General features: G+C 46.5%; 1 protein-coding gene across 3 annotated transcripts in view; it reads left to right on the top strand.

The window, feature by feature from the left end:
• The first annotated feature begins 683 nt into the window (after positions 1 to 683).
• Positions 684 to 14,356, top strand: part of ADCY10 (adenylate cyclase 10) — an 80,611-nt gene continuing 66,938 nt past the window's right edge. For 2 of the 3 annotated variants that reach the window (XM_083743734.1, XM_083743732.1), the window contains exons 1-5: positions 701 to 951; positions 1,521 to 1,625; positions 4,828 to 4,866; positions 6,624 to 6,767; positions 10,600 to 10,805. In XM_083743734.1, coding sequence (XP_083599860.1) covers positions 801 to 951; positions 1,521 to 1,625; positions 4,828 to 4,866; positions 6,624 to 6,767; positions 10,600 to 10,805 — 645 coding nt within the window. In that variant the 5' untranslated portion in view covers positions 701 to 800. Of the gene's footprint in view, positions 952 to 1,520; positions 1,626 to 4,827; positions 4,867 to 6,623; positions 6,768 to 10,599; positions 10,806 to 14,356 lie in introns of all 3 variants that reach the window. The other variant, XM_083743733.1, reaches the window with a different exon arrangement.

Here is a 14,356-nt window from a genome sequence, read left to right as displayed (position 1 = left end):
CTGCCCCCCAGTGCCGCTACCCTGGCCCACCACAAGGGACAGTGGACCAGCCAGCGGCTAAAAGAATTTGAGTTTAGCTTGCCCTTTGGGTTGGATGGGGGCCTGCAGTGGCCCTTGGCCCAGCAGTGGCCCTTGGCCCAGTAGGTTCAAAACGAGTACGTTTAACCTAGCAACAGTTGTTAGGAAGGAAACAGCTTTGAAAAGGTAAAGGGACCCCTGACCATTAGGTCCCGTTGTGGCCGACTCTGGAGTTGTGGCGCTCACCTCGCTTTATTGGCTGAGGGAACCGGCATACAGCTTCCAGGTCATTTGGTCAGCATGGCTAAGCCACTTCTGGTGAACCAGAGCAGCACACAGAAATGCCATTTACCTTCCCGCCGGAGCGGTACCTATTTATCTACTTGCACATTGATGTGCTTTCGAACTGCTATGTTGGCAGGAGCAGGGACCGAGCAACGGGAGCTCACCCCGTTGCGGGGATTTGAACCGCCAACCTTCTGAGTGGCAAGTCCTAGGCTCTATGGTTTAACCCACAGTGTCACCCGCGTCCCAGTAGGTCCCTTGGCAAAACGAGTACGTTTAGCCTAGCAACCGTTGTTAGGGAGGAAACAACTTTAAGTAACTGCTATTGGAGAAGAGCCCTCTGTCACTTCATTGTGACATGGGGCTGACAAAAGAGATGCTGCCGACACAGGTGCGGGAAGGAGCCCTCCCCTCCCGGTCCCTAGGCACCAGGTAAGAAGTCCCAATGCCTCTCTCGGGCAGCTCTGAGACAGTGTCTCCATAAACGCTCAGCAGGAATGACGAGTGAGGACAAGAAGCAGTTTGAGATCTCGAACCTCGGCAAAGTAGCCGCTCATGTCCCCGACCTCATAGTTTATGGTGATTTCTCCCAGGAAGTGCCTTTCATTGAGAGCTTCGATGGCGTGTTGCTCTTTGTGGACATTTCAGGTAGGCAAGGGGAGATTGGCGTTGGGAGGGAGGGACGGGAGCAGATTTCGGAGGCACCTCAAAGAAAGAAAGGAAGAGAGTTGAGGGACTTCAAATTGTTGTCCTGATGGATAAAGGATGCGCAAGTCCCTCCATACTGAAAATAAACCCAGCTTCTCAGGTGTTCATATTGCTTCATGCCACCCCAAACTCCTCAGCAGGGTGAGAATCCAGGGGTCCCAGTGCTTACGCAGAGTTTGGAAATGCAGCAAAGCGGAGACTGTGGTGTCTTTATGACATATGGGTTATTTACACAGATATACAACCTGAGCCTGATGGGGAGGAGTTCAAAGCGTTGCACCCCGAGAGGCTCTCTCACTTCTCTCATAGGCTTGGATCCAAACCAGAAGCCAGCCATGCATAAAAGCAGTCAGCCCCCAATAATAAAATATTGGGGGTGGGGGGAAGGGAAGAAAAGAAACCATCTCCCAAAGTGATGTGAAACCTTCCGCCTGCCTTTCCCACTTCCATCCTCTTGGCTGTAACTCAAGCTGTGTTTCACTAATAGCAAGTGCTTACATATCTTAAAGGTTTCACGGCACTGACCGAAAAGTTCAGCATGACCACCAACCTCGACCGCGGTGCTGATGAGCTAACGCTGGCCCTTAATAACTATGTGGGAGACATCGTGGAAGGTAAGGAGAGCAACCTGAATGCCAAGACCCCGTGACCCCGCAGTTCTCTAATAGATAATGAGCACACGTACACAAGTATTTTGGTTTTTTATATATTTTTTATTTTTACCCACCACCAAAACAAAAACAGTGAAACCCCCCCAGGTGGCTGATACATTGGGTATACAATATTCAGTAATATACATATTCAATAATGTTCAATAATAACATATTCAAATTAACCATATGTACACTTCCATATACCTTAACACTCCTCCCTCCACAAGGTTTATTTTAATTGCCCCAAATTGTTCAAACCTACTCAAATAATTCAATATCTTCTCAAACTAATCCTCCTCTTTCTCACTGACCTCAAACCCTTTCATTCTATGTATCTTCGCAGTTAGGCATTCTAAAATTATAATATTATTCAGTTTTTTCCTCCATTGGTTCACCCCTAGCTCTTCGGCATTTCCCCAATTATTCACTATAGCCTGTCTGGCTGCAATTACCATCAATTTTACCTATTTGCATTCCTCTTTTGTTTTTAACTCGGTAACCGTACTACTCAGGGTAATGAGAACCATTAATTTAGTTATTTCCACGTTCCTTCCCACAATTCTCGATATTTCTATACCAATCTGTTTCCAAAATTCATTAACTAATGGACAATCCCACCACATATGACTGTACATTCCCATCACTCCACATTTTGGTTTATGGGTTCAAATAGGCCACAACTTTATTGGTTACAGATGTAAGCGGTTTGGCTTATGCATTGGGGTGAAGCCAGGCTATATCTTGACTCCTGCCCGTCTGCAGGGCATCCAACTAAGGGTAAACCACCAACAGAGCCCTATTGTTGGGAAACTGTGTATGTGCAGCTACTCACACAGAGTCAATTAAGGTTTGGAAGACAGCCAGAAGGCAATCTGAAGGAGTAAGTCTGCCTGGTGATAACAGAGACATGGAGACAGCTCCCTGATTGGTGAAGCTCTCTCAAGGGAGTGATAAATATTGGCCTACTAACTGGAATGTGTTTGTTCAGGAGTTCAGAGGTTCAGAGTTCTGTGTCAGTGTAGGAGTTGTAAGTCGTGTATAGGAGAGCAAGCTAAAGATCCGTGTTCTGTTCCTGTAAATAGTCCACTGTTTATAATAAACACCTAACTACAAGTTCCTGGTTCCTGCTTCGTCTATCCTGTCTGCAGCCAAGTCGCCAATTGCTTCCGTGGATTCTGCGTTGACTCTGCTAGGTCTGGCTAAGGTCCTGCAACTAGTCGGAAAGTTATGAAACACCAAATAGGTTTTGCCAATACCTATGACTTACATCAAATAGGGTGTGCTGGTCCCGGGGGGAGGTTACCGTGGGGCGAGGTGCAGGACCTGAGTCGAGGGTCGGCAGACAGTCCTCCATGGGCAAAGCAGGGTCCAAAGCAAGAGCCGGGCAAGGAAGGAACTCTGGGGGAACAGGACTGGGTGCTGACCGAAACAGCTCTTCAACGACGTTGCTCCCGCAACCTGGGACAGGGGTGACTGGCCTTTATCTTCTATGAGGCCAAGGGAGGTCCCGGCCCCCAGGAGACCCGCCTCTCCTGGCCTTAAGGTGAGCACTCCTCCTGGGAGAACCCAGTTCCCTCCGCCTCTCTGCCCTGAGCCTCTGCAGCTCAGGAGAGGCTAGAGGGTTACTGGACCCAGGGGGAGACTCACCTTCCCCTGACAGGGCTGGGAGAGGCGCACCTTTAGGCAATGGGTCCTCAACCCCCTCCGAAGCCAGAGTGGATTCACCTGGTGCCTGCTCCTGAGGATCCAGCACAGGTGCAGGCGCTTCAGAATCAAGGCCCTGCCCCAACTCAGCCGGCCCTGGAGGCAGGGACTCCTGTGCAGGCTGGGATTCCTCCGGTTCAGCCTCTGAATCGGATTCCCAGGCCATCATATAGGGGCACCCCGAGGGGTCCCTACTGGAGTTGTGGCATGTCCCAAGCCCACGTCTGAGCATCGGACAGGATCCACACCTCCGGATCCCTTGAACAGGATACCCTTATGAGGAGGGGCAGGTAGAGGCTACAACCTCATATCAGAACCCTCACTTTGGTTCCAGAGATATTCTATCGTCCCAGCACTCACACAGTGTTGGGAAGTGCCAGGCGATCTTGCAAGGGCTAAAATATGGCCAGGACCAATTTTGAGCTGACCTAAGCCCTAGGTAGAAAGTGAAAGATCAGAGGTTGGAATGGGCTTCAGTCGCTGCCACCTTTGTTCAAAGGATTTCTGACATCAGGGCTAGGAGAGACTCCAGCCGAAAAGGTTGGGGCGTTATTGTTGCCACTGCCAGTCACAACAGGCAATCGAGGGCCAGATGGACCAAAACCTGGACTCCATGAGTCCAGAAATTGGGGAGCAAGTGGAGGGCACCCCCTTTTGGCACTGTCCCATGGCTGAGCCCAAGTTCAGAACACACTCTTGATTGGATCAAGGTTCAAATCTCAGATCATCTTGGGATCATTGAGCTCTCCTGAGGGCTCGAGCCTGGAATTTACCTGGGAATTGTGGCCCACCAGCACCCACAGTTGCTATAAGGGCGATCGATACTGGTGGACTAATAACAGCCTCTAATTAATGCCCACAGGGAGGAAAAGCAGCAGAAAGTGGCAGTGCCCTTTCTGGGTTGTAACTTTAGTTGTCTTTCTTTTTTCCTCCTGGTAGGGGCTGAGGTGGGACGCAGGTGGCACTGTGGATTAAACCACAGAGCCTAGGACTTGCCGATTAGAAAGTCAGTGATTCGAATCCCCACGACGGGGTGAGCTCCCATTGCTCAGTCTCAGCTCCTGCCAACCTAGCACTTCGAAAGCACGTCAAAGTGCAAGTAGATAAATAGGTACCGCTCTGGCGGGAAGGTAAACGGTGTTTCCATGCGCTGTTCTGGTTCGCCAGAAGCAGCTTAGTCATGCTGGCCACATGACCCGGAAGCTGTACGCCGGCTCCCTCGGCCAATAAAGCGAGATGAGTGCCACAACTCCAGAGTTGGTCACGACTGGACCTAATGGTCAGGGGTCCCTTTACCTTTACCTTAGGGGCTGAGGTGGTGAAGTAAACAACCCCAATTTAAAACTTTATACCCTTGTCTGTCTTCTTAAGGTATTAAGAGCACACAGAGAGTTAGAAGAACTGTGAAAGCAATGGAAGCTACTTCTGTAACCCTTCTCCCTTTCTCTTTCCCTTGCAGAGGTGTTGGTGTTTGGAGGCGATGTCTTGAAATTTGCAGGTAGGACCCTTCTGTGGGCAGGTGTCACACCTGTGTGTGTGTGCTTTCAATTGTATGTTCCATAAAATCCAAGTCTTTCTTCTTTTGTATATAATTTTTATTAAATTGTATATTTTACAATTTAAAGTACTCATTTATACATCCTTAAGATATCAATAACCTCCTTTCTTCTCTTTCCATGGTTCGTTTGACATATCATAATACCCTGCATATTTTACAAAAACGATACCATTCGGTATTCCATCACTGCATCCACCCAAACTTATTTACACTGTTGAATTCATCTTAGTGCTGCTAGCTTTTTCAACTGTAGACAATTCAATATATTCAACAAATGTTTTCCAGTCTTCTCTAAACGTATGTTCTTCTTGTTCACTTATTTTATATAAGTCTGCAAGCTTATATAAAACAAACAAGATGAATTTTAACAGGGAGAAATGTAAAGTATTGCACTTGTGCAAAAAAAAATGAGAGGCACAAATACAAGATGGGTGACACCTGGCTTGAGAGCTGTACATGTGAAAAGGATCTAGGAGTCTTGGTTGACCACAAACTTGACATGAGCCAACAGTGTGACGCGGCAACTAAAAAAGCCAATGCAATTCTGGGCTGCATCAATAGGAGTATAGCATCTAGATCAAGGGAAGTAATAGTGCCACTGTATTCTGCTCTGGTCAAACCTCACCTGGAGTACTGTGTCCAGTTCTGGGCACCAGAGTTCAAGAAGGACACTGACAAACTGGAACGTGTCCAGAGGAGGGCAACCAAAATGGTCAAAGGCCTGGAAATGATGCCTTATGAGGAACGGCTAAGGGAGCTGGGCATGTTTAGCCTGGAGAAGAGGAGGTTAAGGGGTGATATGATAGCCATGTTCAAATATATAAAAGGATGTCACATAGAGGAGGGAGAAAGGTTGTTTTCTGCTGCTCCAGAGAAGCGGACACGGAGCAATGGATCCAAACTACAAGAAAGAAGATTCCACCTAAACATTAGGAAGAACTCCCTGACAGTAAGAGCTGTTCGACAGTGGAATTTGCTGCCAAGGAGTGTGGTGGAGTCTCCTTCTTTGGAGGTCTTTAAGCAGAGGCTTGATAACCACATGTCAGGAGTGCTCTGAAGGTGTTTCCTGCTTGGCAGGGGGTTGGACTCGATGGCCCTTGTGGTCTCTTCCAACTCTATGATTCTATGATTCTAAGTTGCCTTTCTTCGTTGCTTGGGACCTCAATCATTTTCCATTTTTGAGCTAACGAAACACGGGCCGCAGCAGTGGCATGCATAAATAACCTTTCCTGACCCCTGGGAATTTCAGTCACAAATCCAAGTCTTTCTGAAGGAGGGTCTCCACCTTCATTGCTCAGCCCAGACACTGATGTCCAACGCTGAGGGCTTTCTGGTGGTTCCCTCACTGTGAGAAGTGAGGTCACAGGGAACCAGGCAGAGGGCCTTCTCAGTATTGGTGCCTACCCTGTGGAACGCCCTCCCATCAGATGTCAAGGAAATAAAAAACTATCTGACTTTTATAAGACATCTGAAGGCAGCCCTGTTTAAGAAATTTTTTAATGTTTGATGGTTCATCATCATCATCATCTTCTTCCTCCTCCTCCTCCTCCTCCTCCTCCTCTTCTTCTTCTTCTTCTTCTTCTTAATGTTTTGTTGGGAGCCACCCAGAGTAGCTGAGGAAACCTAGCCAGATGGGTGGGGTATAAATAAATTATTATTATAATAATTATTATTGTTATTGTTATTCTCTTCTGTAGGGGATGCATTGCTGGCACTCTGGAAGGTGGAACGATGCCATATAAATGACATCATCACTCTGGCACTGAAATGTAGCTTCAGCATCCAGCAAGAATACGGGGTTCGCGATACGGAGGTGGGACTGGAACTGCGTGTTAAGATAGGTACTGCATCCCCCCCCCCTACATGGAGCTCAGAGCCTGTGATGCTTGGAAAGTCAAAATGTGTGCCTCTGCCTGAGAGAGACAGGAGCACAGCCTGGCACAGCAAGGCAGGAGCTCTCAGGGGTCCTTGCTATAATTTCCCCCGGGTTCTTCTTCTTCTTTAGCGATCACTCGTAGCCGAGTAAGATCGCCTTCCATGAACACAGTTTTAACAGTGAGTCCGTAAGTGACTGTGGATCCACACGCCCTTCCACAGTGGGGACATTGGTTTCTGGGCGGGAGTTGATCATGGTGAGGGTTTGCCAAATGTGCCTTCCTCTTAGCACTCTTTCGACCTGAGTTCAATCGTCTTCAAAGCCCATGGTACCTTTGGTAAAGGCTGTTGCGTGTTCAGACCCAGAGACCTCCCCCCTAAATAAATTCACACTTGACTCAAATTTTGGTTTTGGTTTTTGGCAGAATTTAGGCCACAACTTTATTGATTACAGAAGGTGAGTGGTTGCATAGGCTCTGGTTCGACTAGCTCCCTGCACCCTTGCAGACAGCACTGACCCAGGGCACCAGCATAGGTCAGCCAAGGGTGAACACCTGGGTAGGCGAAAAGCCGGGAACAGACTACGTTCACCACCCAGATGCCCCCCTGGACTCAGGCATGGGCACAACCCCCTCTCAGAGGTTGACCAAACCAAGTTGAGTCCCTGGATTCCTTTAATGGAATACCCTTCACATAGGGATGGTGAGAGTGTTCTCCCATCCCTACCACCTGAACCAGAGCCTATCCGCAACCTTACGAGTTGCGACAATTTGCTGTGTGGCAGGTGAAACCCAAATGGCAACAGCCAATCAGCCAAGTGGGGGAAATTCCTGCCATGCCCCTGTCCCAACGACAGACGACACATGACGGCATAGCAAGGTCAAGCGCAAAATGCCCTAAAAGTAGGGAGAGGTGGGCGGGTGTTCCAACTGCATGAGCCGAAAGAGGAAGCTCTGGGTCACGTGCATGGGCATATATAGGTCCCTCAATCTGTTTGGAGTACGCCCCATTGGCCAGATTGAACCCAACATTGAGGGACCTACCAAGTGGGTGTTGTGGCTGACCAATCTTAGCCACCCACAACAGAGTTGGTCAGTCTCCAGGTTTCACCACAACACGTGCCGTTTTTAAGGGAGGACATGATTTCTCCAATTGGAGTGCTCGCAGGCCAGAGAGCCAGTGTGGTGTAGTGGTTACGAGCGGTAGTCTCTAATCTGGGGAACCGGGTTCGCTTCTCCGCTCCTCCACATGCAGCTGCTGGGTGACCTTGGGCCAGTCACACTTCTTTGAAGTCTCTCAGCCCCACTCACCTCACAGTGTTTGTTATGGGGGAGGAAGGGAAAGGAGAATGTTAGCCGCTTTGAGACTCCTTAAAGGGAGTGAAAGGCGGGATATCAAATCCAAACTCTTCTTCTTCTTCTTCTTTCCCAGTTGTCGGTGTTTATACTACATTTTTTTAAACCTCTCTTGTGGACCACCAGCATTACGCTTTCCATTTTAAAGTTCGGAATACAGTAGCTGCTTTGGAAGACGATAACCAGCATCCACACAACATGACCAGTCCAACTGAGTTGATGTTGAAGAATCATTGCTTTGACACTGGTGGTCTTTGCTTCTTCCAGTACATTGGCATTAGTGTGCCTGACTTCCCAAGTGATGGGTAAATTTTTTCGGAGACATGTTGATGGAATCAACCCCTGGTTCTAGCCAGCAGGCAATCCCTCTCACTTAACAGCCATGTATTACACAGAAGTAATATAGTCCCACTTGTCCTGCTGCTTGCCCCCAGGAAAACCAGCTCTTTACTGCGGAATCAGAGCACACATCGGTTAGGTTTCCCACACATTGGCGTGGGCTCCAATTCAGTGATAAGGAGCGGCTTTCCCCGGGGAAAGAGGCAGGTTAAAGTCAAAACCGCTAGAAAGCATGGGGCGTGTGGAAAACCTCATGGACCCCTGTAAGGTGTCGACGAGCCTTTACTTAACTGTTCATTTCACAGAGTCTTTTTTCTTTCTGTTAAGTTGTGGGTGAACATATCAGACGACACAGCGATTCTTCAAATAGCTCTTGTTTATTCACAGGCCAGAACTAAACTGAAGGGTTCAGCCAACCTGCTTATATAGAGCTCCACTAGAACGCAACAGTAACCATTTTCTGTAACTATCCAATAACTGAATGTCACTTTCAATCCCTTATTTGCATATATGGACCTGAGTGAAATCTATCTTCAGTATCCCCCTGCTAGCCCAGGGCGAGAGCGTCAGTACATAACACTTTCTTTGGCGATCCCTCGTAGCCGAGTAAGATTGTTTTCCATAAACATGGTTTTAACAATGAGTCTGTAAGTGACTGTGGAGGCCAATTCTGGATCCACACGTCCTTCCACAGTGGGGACATTGGTTTCCGGGCGGGAGTTGATCACGGTGAGGGTTTGCCAAGCGTGCCTTCCTCTTAGCACATTTCTCCCTTTCATCCTGACTTTGAGCGTCCAAAGCCCATGACACCTTTGGTAAAGGCTGTTCTCCAACTGGAGCGCTCACACGCCAGTGTTTCCCAGTTGTCAGTGTTTATGCTACGTTTTTTAAGATTTGAGTAGCTCCTTGTTCTCCAGACTGTAAGGAGCCATAAGGAGGAAACGTCAGGCTGCCATTTGTTTGGAATTTCCCAGACATACCTGGGAACTGGCCGTCGGAAACAGTGTCTGGGCAGTAATCTCTGAAATGTCTAGGAAACTCCCATGTCAGAAGTGTAGATTCTGGGGTGAATGTCCTTAAAGTAGCTCAACAACTTTTATTTCTGGATTTTCACTTTTTGAAATATGGCAACCCTAAGGGAAGGGCCAAGTCAGAAAAGCAGACAATAGTTTGATAGACCTAAATCCCCCTCACCCTTAAGACCATTAATGGAGAAATTGGAAGAACGAAACTGTTCCCACAATAGTAGAGTGGCAAGCTCTAATGAAAGAACACTTTCAGTTGGCAAAGTTATCAGGAAGAGTGAAAAACGACACAAAATAGAGAGTCTATAAGGAATGGTGAATATTTAAAGAATACTTTAAAAATCATTATAAGAATAAAATTCTCTTGGCAGAGCTAGACTGATTTTTGCAAAACAAAAAGTGTAAATAATATTATGTTAGGACATATGAAGATAACTGAATGTAATATGAGGCTGTGCATTATAAAGGAAAGAATAGACGTAGTAAACGATAATTTTTGGAAGTCTTTTTAAAGTTTATTTATAGAAATCTTTTTTTCTTTTTGCTTTCTTTTTACGAAATTGTATTTGTATGAACATAAAAGACAATTTGTTATTATATTCATACAGAAGAATTGTATAAAATTATGTACTTTTTTCTCTTTCTCTTTTCTCTTTTCTTTTTTCTTCTTTGTTCCAGCTTTTGTATTGAATATTGTTGTATATATAGACTTCTCCTTTTCTAACTGAAACTAATAAAGATAATTAAAAAAAAAAGACCATTAAGTCCCAACTGCACCACTGACAAGAGGATATGCTATGTCCCTAGATATGGTGGGAATTATATCCATGCAAAATGAACTATTGAATTAATTTCCATTGCAACGTATGATTTCATGTTATACCTGGGATGCTTAACAAACATCTTTTGCTTCAGCAAATATTATTTCAATCCCTAACTACTGATTTTTGTCAGTGTTGTATGCTGTCCCTTTAGATTTTGTTTTGTTTATATGTTTTCATTCATGCATTCTCCCCATTGTTAATCTAGCCATTTGTGTGAGGTGTTTAAATGGATTACAATGTTGTACCTTTCTCCAGGGCTATCTGCGGGTCACATCTCAAAAGTTGTGGTCGGAGACAACAGGCACCAGTATTTCCTGGTAATCGGCCGGGCAGTGGATGAAGTGCGGTTGGCCCAGAACTTGGCAAAAGCAAGTGAAATTATCCTGTCACCAAATTGCTGGGAGCTCTGTGACCGGAAATTAATTGAGGTGGAAAAAATCAAAGATGAGCGAGCTGTCAAGGTAGGTGAGTGCCGGCAGTGAACGACACACTTGCCGCTGCCTGTTGCGGCATCCTTTCTCTCTATCCAAAGTTTAAACTTCTAATAACTTACCGTATTTTTCACTCCATAAGACGCATTTCCCCCCTCTTAATATCTAAGGGAAAATGTCTGTGCGTCTTATGGAGCAAATGTGTGGTCCCTGGGGCTGGACTTCCCTCGCCAGCCCCGACAAGCTCTGGGAGTAGTGGGAAGGCTGCGCGCAGCCTTTCCGTCGCTCCTCGACCTGCTCTTTGTGGTTGTCAGTGGCTTTCCCAGGGCTGGCGGTGAGAGAAGCCCGGCTTTCCCCACTGCCAGCCCCACAAGTGAAAGGAACCCGGGGCTATTGGGAGAGCGAGAGGGGTCGGTGCGTACCAACCCCTCTCACTCTCCAGATAGCCACCTGAAGCCTCCAGAGCGCTCCGGTGCTCTCCGGTGCGCACCGACCCCTCTTGCTCTCCAGGCTTCAAAGATAGCCGCCTGAAACCTCCGGAGGCTTTGGGTTCCTTTCGCTGAAGGGTAGGTGCCCCTTCAGCCAAGGCGCAGCGCCCCTTCAGCTAAGCGGGAGGAGAAATGGAAGGGGCTCCGTTTCTCCTGCCGCTTCGCTGAAGGGGTGCTGCGCAGAGAGGGGGAGAATTTTTTTTTCTTGTTCTCCCCCTCTAAAACAAGGTGTGTCCTATGGTCGGGTGCGTCCTATAGAGCGAAAAAAACGGTAATTAGAAATACTTGCAAGTACCAGATTGGCTTAGGATTTAAATATGTGATGTTATAGAATAATATGTTTAAAGTTATTATGAAAAGAAAGAAAGATGTTACTTGATTAAGTAAATTTTATAAGAAATTAGTTTTGGAAAACCGTCACAATGATATACATTGAAACTCAGCCAGGGGGACTCGAGGAAGTCACTTAATAATGTCAACAAAAGAGGAATTATTACAGCTAGGATTTATATTTGTTTGCTTGTTTATAAATTTGGAAATCAATAAAAAAATTGAAAAAAAAGAAAAACAAAGTTTAAACTTCTGGTGGAGGAAATAGAACATGGCTGAGTTCAAGATCCTTGGCCCTCCTAGGTTAGTGCTGTTTGCTAGAAAAGGCAGCTACACTCTGTGGTGTTAGGGTTTATTCACACGTACTTTTGGCTCCATTCTTTCCAGGTAGAGGTCCACACTTTAATACTCTGTGACCAAGCAGTTGTTGTTGTTGTTGCTGCTGCTGCTGCTTGCCCTGAGCTTTCCCTGCAAAAGCCCACTCTTTAAAGCTAATTGGAACAAAAGTCAGATTGCTGTTTGTTCCAATTGTGCTTTAAAGAGCAGATTATCACGGGGGAAGATCCAGAGCGGAAAAAAGGGCGAATAGACACAGAGCTTTAAATCACAGAGCATGCCTGGAAAGAGCGGAGGAAAGGTTAGTGTGAGTAAGCCCTTCGTCTAGGGTCTTTCCTACACCAATGAAGCTGGAGAGTGAACCCGGAACCTTCCGCATTCCGGGCATTGTGCTCTTCTACATATATGGGGAATGGCTTCTCTGTTGAAGGCAACTCTTGAAAAATGGAGGATTCCACGCACAGAACCAGAAGGAGAATTTTTCACTAGCAGTAGCAATTCCTCCCATCACAGTGTAGTGTTTTACTTCTGTGTGCAACTGGGGGAGCAGAATGTATTCTCCAGGGAGGGATGGAATCAGGTTGGGATTAATAGCACCACCACAGTCAGCCTTGCAAGCCCACCCAGAGGGTTGATGGCCCTGGCGCAGGTGTGTTGTTGAAGCTCTGCAATTCCCCACCCGCTCCTCCTCCTAGCCCTGGGATCAAGGAGAGTGATAGAGGGCGCTTCATACAGGAACAGGGATTGCGTTGTCCTTCTCCCGATCCCAACCACCTCCTGGTAGAGCTTCTTTCTGTTCCCCAGGGCTCAGTCTCACAGGTGTTCTGGTTGTGGCTTTCCCCACTAACTCAGAAGGGAAGTATTCCTCCCTTAGCTAGGGTTGCCACCTTTGGTCAGGCATGATAAAGGACAGGTTGGGCAAAATACGGGACAGGGAGAGTGACAGGGACAGGGACAGGTCTGTGGGGGAAACTGGGGGGCTGAAATTACATTACGTGGTGCAGAAATGACTTCAGAGCAATGCATTGCAGTGACATACAGGGTTTACAGTGGGGGAAAAACAACCAAAAGCATTTATGATTTGCAACTGTAAGAAAAATACTGCCTATTACATGTGTAAAGGTAAAGGTACCCCTGATCATTAGGTCCAGTCGCGGATGACTCTGGGGTTGTGACACTCATCTTGCTCTATAGGCCGAGGGAGCCGGCGTTTGTCCGCAGACAGCTTCCGGGTCATGTGGCCAGCATGACTAAGCTGCTTCTGGCAAAACCAGAGCAGCACTCAGAAACGCCATTTACCTTCCTGCCGGAGTGGTGCCTATTTATTTACTTGCACTTTGTGCTTTCGAACTGCTAGGTTGGCAGGAGCTGGGAGCTCACTCTATCGCGGGGATTCGAACCGCCGACCTTCTGATTGGCAAGCCCTAGGCTCTGTGGTTTAACCCACAGTGCCACCCACGTCCCTCCTATTACATGTGTAGCTGGACTTAAAAATCATACTGGTGCTGAACAGGGTAGGGACATGATGTAGGACCCTGCTTGTGGTTAACGCTTAGCTGGAATGAAATATTCAACGCAGCAATAGAGAAATTAAAATAGTAATTTATTTGTCAGACAAATAAATGAGAGGCACAGTGGTATATGGTTACCAAGCTCTGGCCTGGCCTCCTGCCATTCTGGCCAGCACTTATATTTCCTTAATCCAGCCCCCTTGCTCCTCCTGTGGCTGCCTCTGTCCAATCAGCCTGGTTGAAATTCCTATTGGCTGTTTGCTAGAACCAATCACAAAAGATACACCCATTTCCTTTCGCCCTTTTATGGGACACAAAAAGCTATATATTCTGCTATCTATAAATGACAAATAAGTAGTAATATATCTTACATGTGTCTCAACAAGGAATCTTAATTACCAGCTCACCTCTTGCCCTCCTTGCCCTATTGCCTTCCAAAACAGATGGTTAATCTTAACTTTTTATCTTCAAGGATCTTGAGTTCACATCAACATTGAAAGATCTCCTTCATTTGGAGGTCTCTAAACAAAAGGCCTGACAACCATATATCTAATGATGTTTCCTGCTTGGCAGGGGGGCTGGGCTGGTGGCTGACTTAATTTCAGGATAGTTACAACTCTTACAACTATATGAAATAAGAATCTAGCGTTTCTTAAATCCTTTGCATAATTACATTTAAGCCAATATATTTAATACATAAATAACCTTTTAAAAGGAAAAGAAATCTTAAAAGGATCTCAGTTTAAGAAAGAAACAACTTTAGAAAAGGCTTCCAAAAATCCTTCCTTTCTGCCAGCCAGACCAGTTGCTTTTCAATTTGCTCTTGACCTTTCAACCTTAGGAAAATATGGCTCAAGTTTAATGGGAGGCACAATGGTTTTATTTTACTATTTACCCACTCTTAATTTTGACCACT

This window comes from Podarcis gaigeae (assembly GCF_964106915.1).
Source record: "Podarcis gaigeae genome assembly, chromosome: 6".
NCBI lineage: Eukaryota > Metazoa > Chordata > Lepidosauria > Squamata > Lacertidae > Podarcis > Podarcis gaigeae.
The sequence above is the reverse complement of the archived record's forward strand: the minus strand, read 5'-3'. Positions and strand labels throughout refer to the sequence as shown.